The sequence below is a fragment of the Lycium barbarum genome, chromosome 12, assembly GCF_019175385.1.
Source record: "Lycium barbarum isolate Lr01 chromosome 12, ASM1917538v2, whole genome shotgun sequence".
NCBI classification, from domain to species: domain Eukaryota; kingdom Viridiplantae; phylum Streptophyta; class Magnoliopsida; order Solanales; family Solanaceae; genus Lycium; species Lycium barbarum.
In genome coordinates, this window is record NC_083348.1 from 85,012,597 (window position 1) to 85,039,796 (window position 27,200).

General features: G+C 33.4%; 1 protein-coding gene across 2 annotated transcripts; it reads right to left on the reverse strand.

Moving 5' to 3' along the window:
• Window positions 1–1,622: 1,622 nt before the first annotated feature.
• Window positions 1,623–9,236, reverse strand: LOC132621906 (allantoinase). 2 transcript variants are annotated; one of them, XM_060336377.1, is made up of 16 exons: window positions 9,054–9,236; window positions 8,026–8,119; window positions 7,743–7,863; window positions 6,352–6,425; window positions 6,052–6,128; window positions 5,740–5,776; window positions 5,581–5,666; window positions 5,231–5,290; window positions 4,889–5,037; window positions 4,427–4,553; window positions 3,822–3,977; window positions 3,615–3,725; window positions 2,876–2,986; window positions 2,555–2,653; window positions 2,095–2,243; window positions 1,623–1,951 (listed from the first exon to the last, which is right to left on the reverse strand). In XM_060336377.1, the coding sequence occupies exons 1-15, from the start codon at window positions 9,132–9,134 to the stop codon at window positions 2,115–2,117; spliced, it is 1,512 nt and encodes a 503-aa protein (XP_060192360.1). In that variant the 5' UTR covers window positions 9,135–9,236; the 3' UTR covers window positions 1,623–1,951; window positions 2,095–2,114. The 2 variants fall into 2 exon arrangements, with proteins under 2 accessions (XP_060192360.1, XP_060192361.1); XM_060336378.1 differs by having other exon boundaries at window positions 8,026–8,184; window positions 9,054–9,198.
• Between the last annotated feature and the right edge of the window lie 17,964 nt (window positions 9,237–27,200).

Sequence of the window (27,200 nt, forward strand, 5' to 3'; positions counted from 1 at the left end):
TTAATAGTGAGTGAGGTTGGATTTTTTAAGGAAAAAATGGCCGGTTAAAATGGTGAGTATTATTTATTCATTGTTGTTCCTTCAGAACTCTTTTTGGAGTGGAAGTTATGCACTATAATTTGTAATTGGTGTACAGTAATATCATAATAGAGATGTCGTATGCAGTATAACATATAAACATGAACGGCATGTTTGATCTTTAATTTCGTATCATTTTTATATTCGAATATTTACAACTTCATATTACATTGTAATTCTGTAATAAGGTTGTAACTGTATACTTAATATAATTTTTGAAGTATGCTTCGTCATATTTTCATATTGATGCTACATATGTTGAACCAAATTAGCTTTTCTTTTTTTGCAATTTTCTATTTTTCTTCCACAATACTTTACCGAGAAAAGGAGCGACCTATAACTTTCCAAGATATTTGTATGATGAAAACCCACTACCTACCTACAAGTGTGAGAGTTGTTACAAAGAGATTAAAAGAGACAAAAACTTACATGAAGACTTGTGCTACCAGATCATCGTTTCGATTATGAAATGTATTTTCAAGGTAATAATATACCCACTTCTTCCTCTTTAGGTTATTTTAGATGTAGTATATAGATATGTAACATTGTGAGCAATGTTTTTGAAATGAAAATATAATACTGACCAGCATTCCTATTTATCAAATCTTTTTTCTCTTTTTTTGCATGCTCCTCCTATTTTTTCTTTATTGATGTTATTGTACAAATTAAAATTTCAATTTTTACCATTTTAAACTCGCATATTGCTTATGGGTGGTTTATTACTATTCGAATTTGAATTGCTATTGTTCCAGTTTTTCCTTTTCTTAAATATCTTTATTTTGTACTTAAAAGGTTGTAACTTTTTGGAATTTTGATATCTTATGTTTTTTGTTTTAGGTCAATGTTCTCAGTAAGAGGTTCAATGCTACAAGTATGTGATTTAATATGCTTTTTTTTTTGTTTTTACTTCTTAATTTCTCCTTTTGATCCTGTAAATTTTATGGCTTACACTTCTGAATGATAAAAATCATGTGTTTTTCATTTAATGTTTATACATGGAAAAGTTTGTCATTTTTTGGGTAGAAACAAATTTCATGGTCTAAAATCTAAATGTATGGATTAACTTGATTACTGAAATTTAAATAGGAGAAAAAGTCTCTAGATTGACGAATATATAATTTATCAAAAATAAATCTCGCAAACAAATACTTAAACAACATTCTTAAAACTATGAAATGTATGACAATAGAGAATGAAACAAAAAATAACAATACTACTTTAGAGTAAAACTAATATAAGCTGCAAACAACTGTTCATATAACTTTCTATTGATGTAAAGTAGTATTACAGTGGGAAATGAAACAAGAAAGAACATTACTACTACAAAATGAAAATGTATAATAGGTGATACTAGATGGTGCTAATTTAAGGAATCTTCTTTTTCTTTGTTGATTGATATTATTATCTCTAAGAACCAAGCCTTGGGAGAGTAAATGAAAAAAAAATGTGTTAATAATAAAATGGATTAAAACTAGAAACCTAATTTTTTTCGAATTTGAAAATTTTAAAAAATCTTTAAAATATATATAAATTTAACAAGGACATTTAGGACCGCGCGAAGCGCAGACAAATTTACTAGTTGCATTATAAAGATGAATTTAATTCTTCTATGCATTCAAATTGCTGAGAAATGTGTACTTGCTCAACACAACAAGAGCTTTCAGCTTCAACTGAAATGTTTATTTCTGCAGAGATAAATATCCAATGACAATCAACTAAGGGCCTGCAACAGATTATATACACTCCAACCCTGTTGCGCGCCTAAAGAAAAGAAGAGAGGAGGTGCACAACTTGGATCCATGCAAGTGAAGTCACCAATTCCATCTACTTGCCCATGCCATTTGGTCATCTCCAGGAATGTCAAAGGGACAACCTGTGCAAAATATATAACAGTAAGAATACAGTTTACAGGATATAAAGGAATAGAGCTTTTAAAGTGGTAAAATGGGATTCAAAAAGAACATCAATATTGCATAGGGAAAAGAATTTGAATGATATGGTAAGTGGTCGATTTACCAATAGGCTCACAGCACTAACTATCTACGCAGAATTGGTTGAGCACATGCATGAGAAGCATGATTTCCCTCCTTGTATACAAGATTTCCGTGCACAAAGGTTGCCAAAACTTTCCCGGAGAGTCTTGATCCCATGTATGCAGAAATACTCTGCGAATAGGGGGAAAAGCATAAGAGGACAACAAAGAAAATTTAAGAAATAAAAAAACGAAAGCAAGGAAAGTCAAAAACCGCTGCATGTGCGAAATTTCAATTTGATTCTGATTACTTCATGCTAATAATCTGATAGATCAATTTCAAAATATGGTGATTTACTTCTGTCTAAAATCTAAATAATGTTTCCTAGTAGTCATTCCTGTTTTTCTTAAAATCTAAATTTCTGCACATGCAAATCAGGTATGAGAAACTGCTTTGAATTACTCCTAGTTTTTCATGGAAATAACAGGTGCAGGATTACATACAGGATGCTTAATATGTACAGGGTGGTCATTATCCAGATCAAACTCCACATCTGGCTCCCAGACAACTATATCTGCTTGGTTCCCTACAGCAATTGCCCCCTGCACAAGAACTATAATCAAATACCAGCTACCAAGATATGTAAGTATCATAAAGAATTTACATCAACTAAATCTGAAACAGTTCCAAACTTTGTATGGACCATAAAGTGGAACAAAGTAAAATAGCCACATCAATTTTTCTAAAAATCAAAGCAAAATGACATTCGGAATCTGTTTAATGCCTAACAGTAGATGTAATGTCGAAATACTTCCACATGATACCTTAGTAGTTAGACCAGCAAGTTTCGCAGGCTTCTCACTCCACCAGGAGGCTAACTGCTCAAATGTTATTCCATACTTACGCCCATATGTCCATGTCGCGGGTAGAACAAACTGCACAAACAGTAACAACACCTTATAGCATTCCAAACAGATTATGAAGGAGTATGTTTGACAGTGACGTCAAGCATTGTGTTAATTGTAACTCATTCTCTAAATCATTCTAAGAAACACAGAAAATTTGGCCAATATCGACATGCCTAGAATAGTTGCGGATCTGCAACAGTGCTGCATGACACACCAAATTATCTATTATAGGCCAAATTGCAAGTATAGTAGGAAAGTCACTGATAAGCCAAAGAAAGTTTATGTCAATAAATACATATCCTCGTATTCAGTGGGTAAAAGGTTATTTTTATACTCTGGATTCACAAAAAGGACCTATGTGATTTCTCTAATTTACAGAAACAAAGTGTAACTAAGATGGTATAGTTGTTCTAATAGGAACCTTTGGAAGACTAAAGAGTAGAAGTCAGAGGGAAAAAAATCTCGCTTCAACCATGATTTTTCAACATGTTTGGCTGATACATTGAAGACATTGTTTATGCAAGTGACATCCATCTATATGCATGTAAGCTTGTGTGTTACATATGAATTTGAAGCAAATCCTATTATCTCCAAATGGTTTATATCTGCATTATTTCTGAGCCCACATAGATCAGGTTACTAGTAAAGTAAAGACCTGTAAAGAAGATATGCCACCCCATGCTTTCAAGAAGTCACCCTCATCTAACAGTTTCATTTCTGGCACAGCGGGGGAGTGGTCAGAACTTAACATGTCAATATCTCCATCCTGAAATGCACACAAAACCAAAATGAAGGAAACTCTTTGAAAGAAGAAATTCTGGAATTGACTATACCAGTAAAAGAGTTTGGAAGTTGATTATACCAGTAAAGCATCCCATAGTTTTTCTTTATTGGCTGCATCACGGATGGGTGGAGCGCACTTAAACCGAGTATCTCCATCAGGAATATCTTCAGCTGCAAAAGCGAGATAATGGGGACAAGTTTCAACAGTGATACTATCACCCCTTTGTTTGGCTTCCTATGGAGATCCCCCAAAAAACAACAGAGAGTTTCAGTAAGATGAAAATGTAAATTATTCCATCACAATTTTAGGTGTAAAATTATTTGGTCTCACACTAACGGAAACTGGAACATGGGAAAGTGGAAGAAAACAAGAAGCACAATGCCTCGCAAAAGTACATAAAATGAGTAGGTTAAAAATAATTATGTCAATGTATATGCCACTTCCAACTGAATCAATATTACTATTTACTCATCCACCGTGAAAGCAACCATATATTCACATAAGCATGTGATGGTCAGCCACGCCATCTACTATAGTTATGAAGAGTAACAGAATTTCTATACAATGTTGACTTCCCTGTTCTTAACAAAAAAGTCCCCCAGAAAGAGTACAAAGACAACAAATGTATAGTATATAAATGAACAAATATAAAGAATTAAAATGTGAGGGAAATCATTTGCTACCTTAATGAGGTTTAGCGAAGTTCTAGCATCAGACAGATGAACGATATGGAGATGAGCTCCTTCAGCAGAACCACCAGCCCTCGTCTCTTTTGACAATGTAATGAGCTGATTGATAGCTGCCTCTTCCCTATTGAAGAACAAAGATTTTCAAAAGGTAATACAATGTGAAAAAACAGTAGAAAATAGAGGATGTAAGATTCTCTTTCCCGTCTCTCTTTTTGCATATGTATTATACATATGTACGGGGCTCTACCACATTAAGTTGTTTTTTTTTTTCCTCATTTTTTAAAAAAATATCTTAATGTGGTAGAGCACTGTTCATATGTATCATACATATGCAAAGCGAGAGAGAGGGAGAGATAAGAAAGAGAAAGCATAGTGAGAGAGGAACGTTTTGGTGACATGTTACTTAACACAATTCTACTCTAGATTTGAGCATATAATAAAAGGTAATATATTTACATTGAAGCCGGCCTGGTCTTAAGATATGTAGAGTATGATCTAGCATTGTCGACTTTATCCTCCAGTTCCAGTTCTCCATCAAGATCTAGTAGCACTTCGGCATGAACAAGTAGGGGTCTTTTGTATCGAGCCAGAGTTGGGAGTGCTTCCTGCATAGTAGTAAGCATTGAATCATAAGAAGTTTAATAGACATGGCAGAAGGGAAAAGGATCACACAGTAGAAAGATAATAAAGTATGTCCGAATGACCATCTGCAATGACATATCTACATAGTTATGAATGATCAGCAAAAACAAACAGGAAAAATATATATATTTTTTTTTAAAAGGGAAGATTATGTACCTTTATGTGGGATGAAGTTGTCATGGGAAAGTCATTGATGCCTGATGGCAGCATAAAAGACTGCAAAAAGGAAAATATGTGCAATTATATATGTGACAAAACAACTGGTCACATAGTAGAGTGCTACAAAGAATGCCCAAAAATGATCTCTCCAAAGTTGAAGATACATTGTCAATTCGTAAGGTAATAGTTGGAAAGTTGATGAACTATATCCAAAAATGCTTTGTGTTTAGCGTAGTGGATATGTTGTCAATCGTTGCTTGACTTGCAGACAGTCATGATAGCAAAAATTGAGAAGGAACAGAACATATGCTCGTTCTGTTCTACTGCACGAATGTTTGCTAGATTACCTTCAAACCCAGAACCCCAGCATTTAGAAGTCTTTCCAAAGAACTTGCATTTTCTGCATTTTCAGGAACCAAACCTCCCCAGAAACCTGTTAATACAAGAAGTAAGTAACGTCTTACGACAACATCAATCTACCAAGAATATAGCTTCACAATCATTACCAACATCCACGTAGACCCTCCCTTCTGCAGCCTGGACCTGCCAAAAGAACAGGAACTCTGATTATACGTCATCCAATATGACTGGACCACATGAATCTAAGAGCTTCTGTTAGCATTTTATATGTTCATTAGTTTGAATACCATAGAACCCTTATAGATGCGCCATAATAAATGACCAGCTGACCTCAACAAAATGGAAAACACAGGCGCTTAATAATCATACAAGAAACAATAGTTCCTTTGATAAACTAGAAATATTTACCCTGTCAACTTTTCTGCAAAATATATCAAAAATCTATATGCTATGCTTACCTTAAGTTTTAAAGCTTCTTCACAAACTGTTGATGGAGCACTATTAAGAGGCATGTCAACTAATGTGGTTACCCCACCTGGGAAAAACACAGAAATGTGAAACACAATCATCAGGTTCTAGATAATCCCACACATATGAACACGTCATTGAACATTGAATCCAGCAAAATAAGGTAGTCTACAACTTCAAATTTCAAAAAAAAAAACTCATTTTGATGTCATAGTCATCCACATTCAGAGCTATCAATCTCAAATAGTTTAAAGTTACATATGACGAGCTTGAAATTTGAATCCACATACCTGCAGCAGCTGCTTTTGTTCCTGACGGAAACCCTTCCCATTCTGTTCTTCCAGGATCATCAAGATGGGCATGCCTACAATGGGCAAATTGATAATTAGAGACAAGGCTTTATGAGTTAAACCTTATCATATTGTTTGATACTGGCAAGGAAGCACCAACTAAGCTCAATTCTTCAAAATTAAGTCGGGACCAACCCAAGCTCAAATATATGATTTTAGACTCCCATCACTACTCTGCTTAAGATTCTATTTTGTTTTTCACCCCCACCCTCCTGGGAGGATTAATAGTATTTATACAACTATACTTATCCTCCACACAACTCAAACCTCTAACCTACCAGGTGGGATCTAGTTGGAGTCACAATCGTCAGATATTTGGGAGATGAAGTTTCATAAAGAAAAAGCATATATCTTGGAAGAATCTGCTTTATTTTATGGATATAAATGTTGGAACTAGGAAGTAGTCATGATGACATAGAAAATATTTCAGACAGCCTGAGCAGGTACTTTGGCCTTAAGTTTTCAGGTACTAGTGCAAGTGCAATTGGGTGTACTATAGATTGGTTGCTGACCCAAAGCAACATCTTTGAATTATAAAACCAGAAGGATGATCATCTAATAGTTGCAAATTTTTTAACCTACTTCAACTTATCAAGGATGTCATTTTGACCAACAGCATGCTTGAGCACTCAGCATATTCTTTGCAAGAGGCAGCTTGGTGGAATTACAGGTAGTCAGATGAGACAATTAGCCCTTCCATTTTCTGCCTACAACATTCATCTTATGCTCAGCTGAAAAGCTTTAAGGATCATCAAACCTTTCAAGGCTCCATCAGTTAAAGAAATATCTACTCTGACAGGGAAATTAAATCTTTATATATAAATAGAGAACTCTGCATTAACCATTTCAATTCATATTAGGAAAGAGGCGCTACACTTTATCAAAATTCAAAACCCATGATGTTGACAATCCAAAGACATCATGCCTCCAAAATGATAAAACTTCCCCTCTTACTTTTCACTGAATGAAATCTTATGCTTGGATGTAAGAGACAAGCGCTATATCACTTAAACCGAGTGATAACTGCCAAGGGAAAGAGAGGATCAAAATTAACTCTTATTCAGATTTGACACCTTTATCAGTATGAAATTTCCAAAAGTGAAGAGCTAGGATACCCTGTTTCCTATGAATAGTATCTCAAGTTTCTCATTAAAGGTCTGAATTTTCTTTCCGCACCGCATTGCTCATGTTCTGCTATTAAATGCATAGCTGTTAACATTTTTTGCTACATTTTCTAAATCGGCTTTAAGCTCTACATGGCAAGTGATTTTATAAATTAAAAAATCAACAAAGATAGACATAACTAACATGAGGATAGAATTTTATCTTACACATCAATAAATCCAGGCATGACAACAGCCTGCCCATAATTGACAACTGTGGTAAACCAAGAATTTACATGCCAATTCTCTTCAGCAACAATAGATATAATTCTTCCTTGCTTTACCTCAACTGTTTATTTCACATCAGGAGAAACAATTGGTCACCAGGTATAGTGTCTCAGATACATCACAACTTTCATGTTCATAATCTGCTGGTAGCAGCCATCACCTTATATGTAGAAAAAAAAATTGAGATGGAAATCAAGGAAATTTAAAATTTAGTTCAACAAACCTGCACCAGAAATTGTCCCATTTGGAGTCACAATACGTTTACTGGCTATCCAATAGTGATTATGTGGCAGAAGGCTGCAGTCACTTGAGGGAAGCTGAGGTATAAAACCATAAACTTTCTTGAGGATCATTCAGAAGTTATAGAACAAAAAAGTAGTACCTGAAGACAACATAGTATGAAGCATATAAACTGGAAAAAGCACAAGTAGATGGCTACTTTTCAAGAAATTTTCTCTAAAAAGGAAACACAAGGAAATCAGAACTAGACAGCTGAAATGAAGAATCATTAGGAAAGGACCAAAAGACATAGCTTGCCGCAAAGGCTCTTACATACTACATGCAGGCATGCTCAAATTTGACCAACTTCTTAATTTATTCAGAAATTTTACCCATTCAATGCTTTCTCTTTTGATTCTTCTATGTTTAGTAGTAAATCCAACATAGAATCCCTTCCAAAGTTCTTATGGCAAATCTTTTTCCTTCAATCCTTCCATCACCTAACCAACATGCAAAAATGGATATCCAGATCTACAGTACCGAAGCATTTCACATGCAAGAACATCATAAAAAAGCTCTTTTTAATGAGTACTTCCTGAAGAGGCTTTCTGAAATTTGTTTTAAAAATAACAATGAAGATGTTGATTTAAGAGTTTATCATCAAATCTGTTTAGCTTATCTTCAAATGAAAACTAAAAGCCACCTTAAAAAGAGCCCCTTTATTGGGAAAAAAAAAATGTGTCCACAAATAGACTATCCAAAGGCAAAATCACACGAATGCACAACATATACACAATTGACAACTACATATCTCATTGTAACACAGTCTAGATTTCACTGTGTATCTTTATGGGTGTCAAGCAAGATTGGATCTTTTCCTCATTTCTGAAGGTTGGGTAACCAATAGATTTTCTTTTAATATCCTCACCACCCCCCAACCCCACCACCAAATCCCACAAAAAGGAATTCTTTTGACAGAAAAACAGGCATTACCACAATGGTATATCAAGAAAATGAGCATAAAGATCAAACCTTTTGTGAGAAATCAAAGTAAAACAGGAAAGAAAGGAGGAGTGGTAACAGAGCCAAAAAGCCCCTCTTTCCAGATTCCATGTTTCTCTGCTAACCCTCCTTTTTTCTCTCTCAGCCTTCTTCTCACTTCTCTATCAACTCTTCTTCTGCACATTATATAAACGGAAAAGGCTCATGCATGTCATTTTTATGCATCACCGGGACCAAAATGACTCATGCATGTCATTTTTATTATAGCCCGTTTTATAATATCATATATGATACGTGGCCTATAATTAAAAGTTTACGTTTTAAATCAGCTCAATTTTAAATTTCAAATTAATAAAAAATCCGACTCATACACCCAACCCCGTCACGACCATCTAGTTGGAGGTCGCATGTCATATCCGGTATTATAAAACTGACATTAATAAAAAATGGCATATTGAGTATTTTGGAAACGACGATGGTATAAATGAGTCAAACTATTGATGATTAGCATAAATAAGTCATTTTTTATAGTTCGATGGCATAAATGAATTAAACTATTGACTATTGACATAAATAAGTCATTTTCGATAATTTAACGCATATTTGAGCCTTTTCCGTTATATAAATGGTAACGGCTGTCCCTTTATACTGCCCAAACTTTGTTTTCTTTTTCAATTTTTGGGGTTGTAAATTTTTTGCAGTTAGTGACGTGGAAAAGATGACCAACCAATAGCATGCACACATTTCCACCTTGTATGGAAAGTAGAAAACAATAACCACAAACCAACAAAATTGCAAAAGAAATGAATTAAACAATGGGCGGCTCAGAGGAGCCGTCGACAAAGAATCAGGAGTCTGTTTAATATTATTACTGCCCAAGTGCCCATGATGTACCAGCTGTGTCACTCTCACTTGCATCGCCTACCAATACAATATTGTAGGGCCAATTTGGTATATATATACATAGGGCTGGTATCATAGTGGAGAAGAGCCCTATGAATGGAAGCATTGGAAAAATAATCTCACCGTAATCTGCATATAATAATACTTATATATTTAGTTAGAGGGATTAAAAAATAATCCCGATACAATTTATTCAGTGTCTGGTTAGTCGTATAAGAATATATAGTTGATGCATAATATTATACAAAAATTTACATAGTATTATTTATGAGAAGTATCTTGAAATATTTTCAAAAAAGAATATGCCCACTGTATCCACAACTATAATATTATTTGATTTGTGGAGGCGATAAGATATTAACAGGAGAAATTTGTTTTCGTATCAAAAAAGAATACGCCCACTGTATCCACTTTTGCACATATTTATAATATTTTTGGGACCAGTCAAAGAATTCATTAAGCTAATCTTGAGTACTGAGTGGAAAATCAATAATAACACGATCATGGTTGAATGAGATGTATCTTTTACTTCAATTTACTATTTCATCATATTAAATTATTATAATTAGGTTCCCATACCGAGTATTATTATGCTTTTCTGTGCCTTTGAGTGTTGCTAAGTGGTGTTCCAAATAGAAATAAAATATAAAATTACTTTCGTATATTAAATACGGAAAAGGGCCAAAATTACTCCTGAACTTTGGGAAATAATTCATCCATATCCTTCGTTATACTTTAGGATCAATTATACCCTTACCGTTATACTATGGGTCAATTATACTCTTATGTCTAACAGCTGCCACATGGCAGCATCCCATCCCTTCAAAATTATTTTCCCCTCAAATAAATTTTTACCCACTAAAATAACCCAACCCGACCCGACCCGATTTTTTTTTTCCAGCCAAAGTGATACCGACCCAATCCATTACCCCTTGGCTGGAAAAAAAAAATCGGGTCATGTTGGGTTATTTTAATGGGTAAAAAATTATTTGAGGGGAAAATAATTTTGAAGGGATGAGATGCTGCCACGTGGCAGTTGTTAGACATAAGGGTATAATTGATCTCATAGTATAACGGTAAGGGTATAATTGATCCTAAAGTATAACGAAGGATATGAATGAACTATTTCCCAAAGTTCAGGAGTAATTTTGGCCCTTTTCCGTATTAAATATAAGGATCTCCATGATTTTGACACATCAATCTTGTCAAATTAATTAATTATTATCTTAAAAAGATCAAAAGATAAAATATAGCCATTCATTTCTAAAATTCAAAAAGTAAGGAAATGAAAGAAGACAAAAGGACTGATGGTCAAATGTATCTAGTTAAATGGTAGTGAATGAATCTCGTGATTGTGCCTAGAAAAGCAAAAGAACTATTATATGCTTTACTAATAGTTTAACGACGTTCGTTTGGTACAAGGTATTAGCTGGGATATCTCAGTACTAACTGTGAGATTAATTTTGTATCGTGTTTGGTAGAAGGTATAAATTTATCTCAGAATAAATTTATTCTGAGATAAATTTATACCTTGTACCAAATAAACTATAAAGTGCATCCCAAACTTAAAGATGAGATATCCCATCTTATCTCATTAATCTTGAGATTATTTTATCTCATCTCCTAAATGGGATAAATTAGTCCCAAGAGATGAGATAAATTAGTCTCAGAATTATAATCCTGGAATAATTTGTCTACGTATCAAACGACCCCTTAATCACCAAGCTATTAGTTAATTATGAATATATATATACCACACAAATTTAAATATAATTAAGCAATAAAAAAAGTATATGAAAACACATATATTGTTATCTTTATTTGATGTAAATACTAAATGTGAGTAAGAGCCCGTTTGAATTGGCTTATAAGCTGCTTATAAGTTCCTTATAAGCTGTTTTCAGCTTTTTTGAGTGTTTGGCTGGTCAGCTTAAAGTCATTTTGTGCTTAAAATAAGTTCAAAAAAATAATTGGGCCCATTTGACTTAGCTTATCTAAAGCAGCTTATAAGCTGAAAACAGCTTATAAACCAAAAAAAAAAAAAGTTAGACTACCCAACTTATTTTTTTTAGTTTATAAGCCGTTAAGTCCATCCAAACAGGCTCTAAGTTTTCTCCCGTTTCTTCTTTTTTTTTCTCTTCAAGTTATTGTTTGGAGTGATTAGAGAATTCCAACAAACAAGTGGTTGAAAATGAAAGTTACCTAGAGATTCCCCCAGAAGGGGGTCCATGTGAACATTTTGGAATATTTCTCTTTTGTTCTTTCCCTAAAATTGCATTAGATCCGACATGTGATTGTGGCCCCTTTTTCCTCCTTTTCTGGAAGATTCATTGAAGATTCAAAAATTAATTATTTCACATTTGGAAAGTATGATTACTGAAAAGCATCTTTGACCTCTAGCACTAATTTGAAGGGAAAAAAAAGATAATGAGACAAAAATATATCATGAATTGTTTTCAAAAAGTCGCATCCGATACAATTTTGGAGCGGTTCTTTTGACTCAACCACTCATTTTTATTTATGTTATATAGAATACCTAAAAAAAAAAACTCTTAAATTTGACACGAATCATTAGTTGCACACTTAAATTATTTATAATCTTAATTACCCTCTTGAACTTGACATTTGATAAAAGTTGATGTGACAAAGGCTACATCCTTTTTTAGGTGATTGGGGATGAAAAACATTAAAAATTCAGCTCTCAAGTAGACTTTTTTCAACTATTAGTCGACACATATAATTTATTTTGATTACGTATTTGTTTTTACTTCAGCTTAATGAATAATGCAAATTTTACCTCAATTTACATTTTAAAACAAAAATAAATGCAATGTCTACTAGCTTGTTTCAAATATTTATTTCAGCTATATTTTTCTTTTCTTTCGGGCCAATTTGTTACAAAAAAAAAAAAAAAAAAGTTCTTGATCTATATGATTTCAGCCAAATAAAATTAGTTTTATCCAAAATAATGAAGTATCAATTGTGTATATCTTCTTTGAATGCAGTGACTATTTATTTCAGCTGTATATTTTTCTTTGCATGCCAAAATTAAAAGACTTAGAGTTCCATTATTTTTAGTTAAATAAAAAAATATTCAAACAAAATAATAAAGTTGTTATGAAATATAGTAAATATAGAGTATGGATGTCCACTACACAAATATAATGCTTCTTCCATTATCTTCCATCATTTTAATGGATCTTCCACCATCTTAATGGTTCTTCCATTATCTTCCACCATCTTAATGGTTTTTCCATTATCTCATATATTGAATGCATATGTAGCACTATAAATAGAGGCATAAGTTTTCATATGGGATAGACTTGAACAATACTTGAAACATACTTGGATGAATAAGAAAGCTCTCATCTCTTATCTCTCTTTATTTCTTTATTGTTCTTGCTTCATCTTTTGATATATTGTACTAACTCTTTTAGAATGATTTTACAATATATTGTACTAACTCTTTTAGAATGATTTTACAACACGTTATCAGCACGAAACGCTCACTCTTTGTCAAGAACGATGGTAGGTGCTTTTTAACTTTCACAGCTTGTTCATACCATTAGGCCGTGATCAGTTTGGCAGTAAACTTGAGCTTTTGGTATGGATCTTATTAACTAATAATAGTATTATTATAAAGGGAGCATGAGGTATGTGATCTCAATTTATTTTTACTTTAATTTTGCTGGTAGGTTATAATAGTTTAAACTTAATTCAAGTTCTATAAATTATGTATAAGCATAAAGTAATGGGATTTTCTAGTAGTCGTCTATGCAGTACTTTTCTAACAGTTTTTCCAACTAAAGATATGGTCTCACTTAGTTCTAAAAGTTGCAGAATGTTGTCAACAATATTCATTTCATTGATGTTGTATAATTATTGTTTCAAATTGACCATTAGTTTTCTGCCATTTATTGTGTGTCTTACATTTTTGTTACTGTGGCGTTTTGAAAACAAAGTTGCTATTAGTTTTGAGTTATTTCAAAGACTACTCCTTTCATTTTAGTTATGGCACAAAAGTTTGAAATAATCACTTGAAGGTTGTAACTGAAGTCCGTTAATATTAATATTTACTTAAGCCTGTAACCACTAGTAGTAGTGATAATATTTTCAGAGGCTGGATCATGTTGAAGGCATATTTGAGAAACACCGCGAGTTGATCTTGTGCCTTTTGGTGGGTTCAAAACCTAATGCACTAATAAGGGTAAGACATCAGATTTTGAGTCCTGATGCCCTATATATGATGATAATATAAGATATTGGGTTCAAGTCCCATCGATTTGTGACCTAACACGCCTTTATATGAATAAGACGTTGGATTTGAGTCCCGATGAACTTTATTGATGATATAATGATGACTAAGGCAAAATAATGTGTATATTTGATGTAAATTTGTGAAGCCCGTCCCACTTGATATGCTCCATTCCGTGAGGGGAATGTGGTAGCAGTGCATAATAAGTCTAAATGAAAACAAGAGGTTAAATGAATGAACGTGGACGTGGAAAAGGACAAAATAATGTTAATCATCATTGTGATAATATAAGAGGAAGAACATTATGGGTTCTCAAAATGGTCCTTCTAAAGGTGAAGGTAATTTTTATCATCAATATGGTATGAAAGATGATGATTTTGATGGGCTTGATGATATTACTCATTTGGAAGTTGAAGACTTCTTTGGAGATCGAAATTGAGATTTGATCGTTTCACTGGGGAATGTGTTATGTTATTATTTTTATTTATGTGTTTTAAGTTGTCTTTATGTTGTTTTATTTTCGAGAAGTACTTAAATTCTCTATGTTGTTTTATCTTCTGGATTAGTAATTAAGTTTTATATTGTTAGTTTCCGTATTTCTTACGATGTATTTTTGTTTTTATGAAGATAAATAAAATTCCCCAGTCTTTAATTGGATCCAAGATGAGTAATAGAGATATGTGCCTTTTGGATAGTGCTACAACTCACACTATATTAAGAGAAAAGAAATATTTCTCTCATTTGGTTATGAAAAGGGCTTGTGTTAATACAATATCTGGTAGTACAAAATTAATTGAGGGCTCTGGAAAAGCGACCTTATTACTACCTGGAGGAACAATATTGGCCATTAGTGATGCACTATATTGCAGCAAGTCTCGAAGAAACTTATTAAGTTTCAAGGTTATTCGCCAAAATGGTTATCACATTGAGACTGCCAATGAAGGAAAAGTTGAGTGCCTTTATATTATTACAATGAAAGCTGGGGAAAAGTTTGTGCATGAAAAATTACCCGCACTTTCTTCCGGGTTGTACCATACAAGTATTGGTGCGGTTGAAACACATGTTGTAGTAAATAAAAGGTTTAATGATTTTATCATTTGGCATGACCGGTTGGGCCATCCCGGTTCTAGTATGATGCGCAAAATAATTAAGAATTCACATGGGCATACTTTGAAGAACCAAAAGATTCTTCAATTTAAGGAATTCTCTTGTGCTGCTTGTTCTCAAGGAAAATTGATTATTAAACCATCAACAACTAAGGTTGGGATTGAATCCCCCGCATTTCTGGAACGTATACAAGGTGATATATGTGGGCCAATTCACCCTTCATGTGGACCATTTAAATATTATATGGTCTTGATTGATGTATCGACAAGATGGTCACATGTGTGCTTATTATCAACTCGCAATATGGCTTTTGCGAGATTGTTGGCTCAAATAATAAGGTTAAGAGCACAATTTCCAGATAATGCGATAAAGAAAATTCGTCTTGATAATGCTGGTGACTTTACATCTCAGGCCTTTAATGATTATTGTACGGTCACGGGAATAACAGTTGAACATTCGGTTGCTCATGTTCATACTCAAAATGGTCTGGCAGAATCAATGATTAAACGCCTACAATTGATAGCTAGACCATTGCTAATGAGGACAAAACTTCCTGTTTCGGTATGGGGACATGCTATTTTGCATGCAGCAGCACTTGTGCGTATAAGGCCAACCAGTTATCATGAATTCTCCCCATTACAATTGGCTTTTGGTCAAGAGCCAAATATTTCCCATCTTCGAATTTTTGGATGTGCGGTATATGTTCCAATTGCTCCACCACAACGCACAAAGATGGGTCCCCAAAGAAGGTTGGGGATATATATTGGGTATGAATCTCCTTCAATTTTAAAATATTTAGAACCGATGACTGGAGATTTATTTACAGCAAGATTTGCCGATTGTCATTTTGATGAATCAGTATACCCAACATTAGGGGGAGAACATAAGCAGTTGTAAAAGGAGATAGATTGGAATGCATTATCACTATCTCATTTAGATCCTCGAACAAATCAATGTGAGCAAGAGGTTCAAAAGATGATTTATTTGCAAAATGTCGCAAATCAACTGCCAGATGCATTTACTAATCTTCCAAGAGTTACTAAATCTCATATTCTAGCTGCAAATACTCCAGTTCGAGTTGATGTCCCGGTAGGACAAACGGTTAATGCAAATGATTCCAGGCCACGTCTGAAACGTGGTAGACCAATCGGTTCCAAGGATAAAAATCCTCGAAAAAGAAAAGAAATAAATGATCAAGATGATCATCCTGTGAGGGAAATTGCTCAAGAAGAGGCCCGAGACATAATAAATGATAAGCCCACAGAGAAGGTCCAGATACTTCAAAATAATGATAGTGAAGAGATCTCGATAAGTTATGTCTCGGCGGGGAAAAGGTGGAACCGAAATGATATTGTGGTCGACAATACTTTTGCATATAATGTTGCTGTTGAGATAATGCAACAAGATGAGGATCTTGAGCCAAAATCTGTTGATGAATGTAGACAGAGAAATGATTGGCCAAAATGGAAGGACGCAATTCAAGAAGAATTGACTTCACTTTAAAAACGTGAAGTTTTCGGACCAATAGTCCGAACACCTGAAGATGTCAAGCCAGTGGGGTACAAATGGGTGTTTGTGCGAAAACGAAATGAGAAAGGTGAAGTCGTAAGATATAAAGCACGACTTGTGGCACAAGGATTTTCGCAAAGGCCTGGCATTGATTATGTGGAGACATATTCTCCTGTGGTGGATGCAATTACCTTTAGGTATCTAATAAATCTGGCAGTTCGTGAAAATCTTGATATGCAACTGATGGATGTTATCACAACCTATTTATATGGCTCATTGGACCAAGAAATTCTTATGAAAATCCCTGAAGGATTCAAAGTGCTCGAAGCATACAAAAGTTCGCAGGAAACCTGTTCAATAAAACTTCAGAAATCTTTATATGGATTGAAACAATCAGGGCGGATGTGGTACAATCGTCTTAGTGAATATTTGCTAAAGGAAGGATATAAAAATGATCCTATTTGTCCTTGTGTTTTTATAAGAAGATATGGGTCTGAATTTGTCATAATAGCTGTGTATGTTGATGACTTGAACATCATTGGCACTCCTAAAGAGCTTTCAAAAGCTATAGAGTGTTTGAAGAAAGAATTTGAAATGAAAGATCTAGGTAAGACAAAATTTTGTCTTGGCCTACAAATTGAGCATTTGACAAATGGAATATTTGTCCATCAATCAACATACACTGAAAAAGTTTTAAAGCGCTTTTACATGGATAAATCACATCCGTTGAGTACCCCGATGGTTGTGAGATCGCTTGACATAAATAAAGATCCATTTCGACCTAAGGATAATGATGAAGAGCTCATTGGTGATGAAACTCCATATCTCAGTGCAATTGGGGCATTGATGTATCTAGCCAATAATACCCGACCAGATATATGTTTTGCAGTAAGTTTATTGGCAAGATTCAGCTCCTCCCCAACAAAAAGACATTGGAATGGTGTTAAGCATATATTCAGATATCTTCAAGGAACAATTGATCTGGGATTATTTTATTCTTATGAATCCAAGTCAGATATGATCGGTTATGCAGATGCAGGATATTTATCTGACCCACATAAAGCCCGATCTCAAACAGGCTATTTATTTACATATGGAGGTACAGCTATATCATGGCGTTCAATGAAACAAACAATAGCTGCCACTTCTTCAAATCATGCGGAGATAATAGCCATTCATGAAGCTAGTCGGGAGTGTGTTTGGTTGAGATCAATGACTCAACATATTCAGGAAATGTGTGGTTTTATTTTGAAAAGGGATATTCCAACTATATTGTACGAAGATAATGCTGCATGTATTGCTCAACTGAAGGGAGGATACATTAAAGGAGATAGAACAAAACATATTTCACCAAAGTTCTTTTTTACTCATGATCTTGAAAAGAAAGGTGAGATAGATGTTCAACAAATTCGCTCGATCGATAATTTGGCGGATCTGTTCACTAAAGCATTACCAACCTCGACATTTGAGAAGCTGATATACAAGATTGGAATGCGTCGTCTTCGAGAATTAAAGTGATCTTTTCATCAGGGGGAGAAAATACGCGCTGCACTCTTTTTTCCTTGGTCAAGATTTTATCCCATTGGGTTTTTCTGACAAGGTTTTTAACGAGGCAGCAAATAATGTGTAACGAGGCACATATATGGACATCCAAGGGGGAGTGTTATGAAATATAGTAAATATAGAGTATGGATGTCCACTACACAAATATAATGCCTCTTCCATTATCTTCCACCATTTTAATGGATCTTCCACCATCTTAATGGTTCTTCCATTATCTTCCACCATCTTAATGGTTCTTCCATTATCTCATATATTGAATGCATATGTAGCACTATAAATAGAGGCATAAGTTTTCATATGGGATAGACTTGAACAATACTTGAAACATACTTGGATGAATAAGAAAGCTCTCATCTCTTATCTCTCTTTATTTCTTTATTGTTCTTGCTTCATCTTTTGATATATTGTACTAACTCTTTTAGAATGATTTTACAATATATTGTACTAACTCTTTTAGAATGATTTTACAACAAAAGTTGCAACTGTGTACTTCTTTTTTATTTTTTCTTTAGATGCAGTGACTATCCATCTCAACTGCTATACTTTTTTGTGCCAAATCTAATTAAAAAAAATGGTTAGAGCTCATTATTTAAAATAAAATAAAGAGTTTAGCAAAATAATGAAGTTCCAGATGTATAATTCTTATTACTATCTTATTTAGATGTAATGATTATCTGTTTCAATAGTGTTTACCCCTGCAAAGGGTACAATTCAATTTGTACGCGGTTTAAAGAATATGTGATTTGATTTGCCAAAGTTATTATATAAGCATGCAATAACTAGTATGGAATATAGAAAAGATAAAGTTAAAACTAAAGAACAAGCTTGGGCCTCCGTGAGCTTTCGGACTAAATTCTGTAACAAGGAATGCCTCCGACTGGTATTTAAGCTTTAAATATTAAGGGAAAACAAAGGGAATTGAACTGCTAAAGGATAAAAAAAACTTTTTAAGTAATGCGATTTAAAGTTAATATAATAGTATTGTCTTGTATTCACTGATCCCTAATTACAAGTGACTTGTCCCAATTTATAGTGAATGAATCAATCATCATCCTTTAATCATTCTCAATAATGATTAATAAAGAATCTTAAATGCCGCCTTGAATGCCAATTGTAACGTCTGCACCGAATCTGGTCCGATTGAGTAGCGGCTGCAAGACGTGATATCCCCATTTAATGAGCTTATCGAGCTATTACTTCGGAATAAATTCACTACAATGAATTTGCCTCGGGTAAAATAGTAGTCCTCTTCTTTGGCCCGCTGAAATGACTCGGCGCATCCTACTCTAACCACCACGTGTTTTGTTAGCTAGATGCCATGTGTAAAGCTGCGTTTCACCATGTATACAAACAGTGTAATTTTTCGGGCAAAATCTAGAAAGAGAGAAAAAGGCCACGTGAGCGAGTGTTTCTCACTCTTAAGATGAGATCGTGCGAGGGTAAAGGGTATCAATGGCGATATTTAACACGAAATGATCTATGCACTTCTAATTTACTTTAAAGATGTTTTGGCATATCTTTTAGTTGAAACGATGGAATATAAAATAAAATATAACTTTATTTTTACAAAGATACTCCTTATTAATAATTTTTAACACGGTGAATCTTGTCAACAAATAATTAGATTAAAAAGATCACCAGATAAATAAATTATGAACCCTGATGAAAATTCAAAATAAAATGAACAAAGAGGAACAAAGGATTGATACTTGATAGTCAACCTTTTAATTGCATTGGATGAATCTCGTGATAGTGCTATAGAAAGGTGAAAGAGTCCTTGGACATTTTGTTTGGTACGGTGAAAAATATTTTTTTCAAAAATAAATTTTTGCTTGTTATTTGATTATCAAAAATATACTTCGTAAGTAAAGTCTTTTCGTTAAATGAAAAAAGATAACTTCCCTCTCTTTTGAGCACTTTATCTCAAATTTCAAGCAACACTTAAATATTATCAATGATCTTTAATAGTTAGAATTTTTATAATTTACAATTACCTAAACTGCTACTTAATATTAATGTCAATCTTCAATAATATTTTATAAGAACATTTTGGAAAATTATTTTCTGATGTTGGATTTGTAAGTGACAAATATTTTAAAGTTTGTTAGTAAAATATATAAGTTAAACGATGTATTAGTTTTGAAAAAATATAAAAGTTTATAATAATATTTAAGTATTACTAGTTCGCTTTCATGCTTCTTTCTATGCAAGTTGTTGTTTGGAGGTATTAGAGAATTCAATAAAAACAAGAGATCAATGCGAGAGATTCCTACAAGTGTGTCCATGTGAATATCCCTTTATTTAATGCATTAGATATTACACGTGGTCTCTTAATCTTTCTTAGATTCTTCAAAGGTTCACTAATTAATTCACATATGAAAGTCCATTATATACATTTTATGCACCGATTCATTATGATTAACATTTTTTAATATGACTTTGTGTAGGTTTTAAAGTAGGTCCAAATATTTTATTATTATTCATTTTGACCAGCATTTTAAAAAGCGACGTCAACAACTTACCCTGTTTGGGTGGTTGTTTCCTGTGGTTCATTAATGTACAGTATGGTGTTGTATTGTATTGTACTGTATTAATGAATATAATATTTAGATAGATTGTATTGTTTGTTGTGGTTTAATAACATTTGTATTGTTTGGTTTGACTGTATGGTACTGTATAAGAACTTGTAAGTTTACTAAAATACCCTTAACTCTTAATTAGAAATAATTTATATATATTAATAAAACTCAGGTGAAGAATAAAATAGGAACTTTAAAAAATAAGTAGGTAGTAGGTGAGGGAGGGGTGGGTGGTGTGAGGTGGGTGATTGTGAGATGAGAGTGGGGGTAGTGGGTAGTAGGGTGGGGGTGAGTGGTTGTGGGGATGGGGTTGGGTGGTGGTGAGAGGTAGTGGGTAGGGGTGGTGGAGGGGTGGGTAGTGTGGGATGAGGGTGGGGGTGAGTTGTTGTGGGGTGGGGTTGGGCGGTGGTAAGGGGTAGTGGGTGGTGGTTGGGGTGGTGGGGGTGGGTGGCAGAGGAGTGGGGTAGTTAGGGGTGGGGTGGGTGGTAGGGTGGGGTGGGGTTGGGGTGAGTGGCGGGGGTGGGTGGGGGTGAGTGGTAACGTGGGGCAGGGGTGGGGGTGGGGGTGAGTGGTGGGGTGGGGTGAGGTGGATGGTGGAGAGAATAATGGAGAAATGAAATACGTAACCACGAAAAAACCACCAAATCCGTGGTTTCAAAAATTGAGACTTTTCATGGTTATATAACCATGGAATGAACCACGGGTTTACAACACCATACCATATAATTTTAAGAACAATGAAAACAAACATAATTTCCTAGAAAACCATACATTAATAACCCACGGGAAACCACCATCCAAACAGGGGGTTATAGTATTTTAAAGTAGGTTCAATACTTTTTAATTTTTCGTTTTTAGTATTTTAAAGACAACGTCAATAAATTATCGTATTTGAAAGGTCCACTAATTAATTCATATATGAAAGCATAATAAGTATGCACATTTTATGCACCAAATCACTATGATTAACATTTCTTAATACGACTCTCAATGGGCTGTAAAGTAGGTTCAGTACTTTTTTATTATTCATTTTTGACAAGGGTGAATGAAATAAATACATAATAAGAAAAGTATTTACGGAATATGACGAATTTTTTTTTTTTTACAGAACATAACAAATTTTCATCTTTCATTAAAAAGAAAATTAAAAAGGAAAAATATTTTTTAATTATTTTTTTAAAAAAAATTACTTTTTTTTTTCCTACTTAAAGGCATAAAAAGATTCACTCAAAATTTTGTGTATGAAATGTGTATGTCGCGCTCAAGACTTAAAAAGTTCACTAAAAAATTAGTGTATGAAATATGTATCTCGTTCAAGGCTTATAAATTCGCTCAAAATTTTATGTATTAAAAATGGTACGAAATATATATCTCGCTCAAGGCTTATATCACGCCCCGAACCATGGCCTAGGCGTAACACGGCATTCGGTGCCTTACTGCATGTAACCGAGCGAACCACATGGCTTGCTGAATCATCATGAAGCATAACATGAGCGGAATATAACGTGAATGCATGATGAGCCTTTATAAAATGCAATAAGTCATAATACTTATTTAAACATGAGTGCGGAAATAACATGAATGAGCCAAAATGGCTATACGACTCCGAAAGTGTGACATGACATAACTGACTTGTCCAGTCTATGAAACCTCTAACATAAGTCTGAACATGGAAAACATACTCGCTGGGACAAGGCCCCCCAGCATACCTTAGATGCATAGCTAATCATAAAATAAAGAGTTGACTAAACCCCGAATGAGATGGGGCTCACCAATAAGCTGATACGAATGTTGTCCTACTGAGCAGATGCGTCGTCCTGTAAATCAATACCTGCATCGTGAAATGCAGGCCCCCGGGCAATAAAAGGGAACGTCAGCACATTGAATGTACTGGTATGTAAAACAACTGAAAGAAATAACATGAGACATGGAAAAACATGATAAGTAGGGAGAGCATTTCCTAAACCGACAACATGATATCACCACGTGGGTACGTGGAGTCTGGTATCTCGCCGGACCAACAGAGCCCCCATACCTTATCAGGGTATAAGGTGGTAACGTGCCTGATGGAGCCATTCAGTGTAAAATTAAGGAATCGTCCTAACTGGGCGGAGCGATCCTTGTCCTACAGTGGCTACGTAGTTTCGGGCTATCTGAGCCTTCTCGGTAATTCATGCAACTCCCAAAAACATGAACATGATATAGTTGGCTAAGAAGCCCATAATTTTCGTGAATTAACTTGCACTTGACTTGTAATCATGATTTCACGAAATAACTTGTAAACATGGTTTCATGAAATAGCATGTATGTATCTTGTATCATGGCATGAAAGTAATTATATAATATAGTTGCATGAAAACTTGTAGACATGTAGGATATTCATGAAATAATCATTCTTATTTAAAAGCATGCATGCAAGAACCCATGGAATACAAGATATGGGTTTTCATGGATTACAAATTGATTCTCAATAATCATATGGAGTTATTAAGAACACAATGATAGAATAATAACAATTCATACATAATATAATCATGGATATGGACCTAGGGTTGTCATGAGCATGGTATAGAAACCCTAGTTTTCGTAAAGATTCATACTTTATGGATTAAGAGGCGTGGGGAAGAACAATGATATTCCCACACGTAGATAGCAACCCTACATACCTGGTAATGCTCCAAACCTGAATTAAAGACTTGAACTTTGAAGAAGATTTCCAAAATCTTGAATCTTGAACCTTGAGATGGGTTTTCTTGAAAACCCTAGTTTTGGAATGATGATTTCTTGTTTAGATTACAAGGATATGTATTAGAATTGACTTGGAATAATTAGAGTAGGCTTACCTTGATGTTCTTGATGATGGAAGAGGGTAGGAGGTCGTTCTACGGCTTGAAGGAATGAAAAATAATGATTTGAACTGATATGGATGAATATATACTGTTCTGGAAAATTGAATTTTACGCCCAGTTAAATACTGGCCGTATTTTGAAATACGGTCAGTATTCTGTATGGACTGCACTGCGTCTCTTCAGTAAAATGGCCATAACTCTTTGCACAGATGTCCGTTTGACCCCCATAATATACCGTTGGAAAGGTATTTCAAAGATCTACAACTTTCATCGAGGAAGTTTTCCCAAATTCCAAATACGTTTTGAAATATGGGCCATATTTTGAAATACGGTCCGTATTTAACAATGTAATATCCAAATGCCAAATTACAGAATGCTCAGAAATCCTTGGTACCAGTTTACGACTTGAAATACGGGCCATATACTGAAATACGGTCACTGTTCATGGGCATAAACCACCATCTTACAACTGAAGAGGAAATTTCAAATTTTCACATTTTTTATCTGGTTTTCTAAGTCTAGGATCATGGTCAAAACTTAGGTTAAAGGTACGGGGTGTTACAGCTTAGAATTTCGCTCACATTTTCGTGTATAAAGTTCATGCTAGGTTTCTATAAAATTAATACAACTACAACAACATTGCATTCAACTTTCATACAACATTCAAGACTTAAAATAATCACTCAAAATTTTGTGTATGAAATATGTATATCTTGGTCAAGGCTTAAAATGTTCGCTCAAATTTTGTGTATGAAAAATATATGAAACGTGTATCCCTCGTTCACGGCTTAAACATTAGCTCAAAATTTTATGTATGAAATGTTTCTATCTCTCTCAAGACTTAGAATTTCGCTCACATTTTTCGTGTATAAAGTTCATGTTAGGTTTCTAGAAAATTAATACAACTACAACAACACTGTATATAACTTTCATACAATATTCAAGGCTTAAAACTTCGCACACAATTTTGTGTATGAAAACTATATTAAAAATTTCGCTCACATATATAAATTTCATACATTTTTCATACACAAAAAACTGAGTTAGTTTTTTAAGCCTCGAGCAAAAGAAATTAATAATTTTAAAAATAATTTTTTTTATTTTTTTAAAAATAAAAAAAAATTGTAAGAACTTTTTTTTAAAATTACAAAAAAAAAAATAATAAAAAATTATTTTTGAAAAAACATTAAAAGAAAAAGAAAAAATTATTAAAATCCGTCATGTTTCATAAAATATCGTTATGTTTGTAAATAAGAATTTTTATTTTATATATTTTATAATAAAAAATCTTAAATAGGTACCCTATGTCATTTTCCCTTTTGGCAAACATTTTAAAAGATGACTGCAACAAATCATGGCATTTTAAAGGTTCGCTAATTAATTCACATATGAAAGTCCATTATGCACCAACTCACTATGATTGACATTTCCAGTACAACTCTGAGTGGACTTTTAGTTTTAAAATTTTAATTATTTCGATTTTTTTGTTATTCATTTTTACTAGCATTTTAAAAGACGACCACAACTAATCATATCTTTTTAAAAGCTCGGTAAATTAATTTACATATAAAAGTCCATTATAAATATTTTAAGTACCAACTCAGCACTATATATTAACATTTCCTTTTTTCAATTTTTTTAAAATTGTTTTGAATTTCTTATTATACATTTCATCAGCATCATAAAAGACGACGACAACAAATCATAACATTTTTAAAGTTCACTAATCAATCCGCATTTGCAAGTCCGTTATGAACATTTTATGCAGCGACTCACTGTGATTAACATTTTCCGATATGACTTTGAGCGGAAATTAAAGAATTAAAGTAGGTTCAAATTTTTTGACTTTTTTATTATTCATTAAATCAGTACATTCAAACCTCTCTATAATTGCAGCGTTTGTCCAAGAATTTCATGTCTGCTATATTGAGGTGTTGTTATGTATTTATACTGACATTTCATGTTTAGATCTCATTTAGCTATATAAACAAAAATACGCAAAAAACTATGTTTCTGTATCTTTTATGTTATAAATGAAAAGAAATGCTTGTTAATTTTAAAATCTTAATTGATTTCATATTTCATTAATTAAAATTTAAAAAGACTAATAAATTACTCATAAATTCATAACTAGTCGTACCAAACCGATAAAAGATTATAATCTAAGGAACTCATGCATTTGAAATTAATTAAATTTTAATATTTAAAGTTTAATGTAAGAATTCTACAATTATAGGTTGTGTCGTAATTTTTGATCTCTTTGTTATAATATAATGCTTGAACTGACTTAGATTTTTGTCCAAATTTTCAGCGAAAGGGAATTCAATAGCTTTCCATTGAAGGTTGTCTAAGAGTTTCTTTTTTTATCAAGCAATAATAGTACTAAAATATATCCAAATAGTCAAATTGAGATTTTTCTGAAAGCAAAAACAAAAATATACATATAGCGTCGGCTTTTGTCTAAGAACTTAACCATTGACTCTTCTATCTCACCCAAGTATCAGTAGGTTGAGGCTCTTTATCAGCACTTTCATTGTCCCCTTCTGCATCTTTATCTCTTGTTCTTTCACTCCAATGATTCGTGCAATAATCTCTTCATCACTGTAAGTTTCAATGATTGGAAGTGTTGCGTCAAACTCCATATATATAAGTGGTAGCATCCTTTGCTTGATTGGTTTTATGAGATGAGATTTGGGCTATAATTGTTTTCTTTTAGATATTCGTACTTGAAATTTACTATGTGCATGATAATAATGATGATTACCATAAATATTTCAATATTTTGTATACATAATACATTTCTTCTAAAATATTATGATACAATATTTGAGTATGACCGTTATAGAGAGGTAATTTTACAAAGAGTGTACCGCTATAATGAATGTCACTGCTGTTATAGGTAGAATGTTGTTATAGAGAAGTAAAATATAACATAAAAAATCGATTCCGGAGAAAATCAGGCTGATATACTGAAATGTTGTTATAATAAATGACAATTATAGAGAGGTTTGACGACAAATCATAGCACATTAAAGGTTCACTAATTATTAACTCATATGCAGAAGTTCATAATTCATATTTATGAACCAAACTCACTACGATTAACTTTTCCCAATACGACTCCTAGTGGGCTTTAAAGAATTAAAGTATCTATATATATATATATATATATATATATATATATATATATATATATATATATATATATATATAGCCTAGGTTTTCCTCATGTTCTGAATAAGAATAGGTACATGTACATTTAGTGGCATGTAGGAAATGAAGAAAATGAAGCAACACAAGTTTGATTTTAACTCTTGGTGTTGTCATTGATGACTTCATCAAGAGATTTACCATCTCTATAAATAGATGGTTAAATTCTCATTTGAAAAGAGACATCAACAAGAAGTGAAAT

Excerpts from the sequence above, each read along its gene's own strand:
- LOC132621906 (XM_060336377.1), bottom strand. The coding sequence starts at position 9,134 with ATGGAATCTGGAAAGAGGGGCTTTTTGGCTCTGTTACCACTCCTCCTT. Across the intron at positions 5,038-5,230 it reads CAACTTCATCCCACATAAAG|GAAGCACTCCCAACTCTGGC; the intron begins GTACATAATCTT and ends ACTACTATGCAG. Across the intron at positions 2,244-2,554 it reads CTGTACATATTAAGCATCCT|AGTATTTCTGCATACATGGG; the intron begins GTATGTAATCCT and ends CCCTATTCGCAG.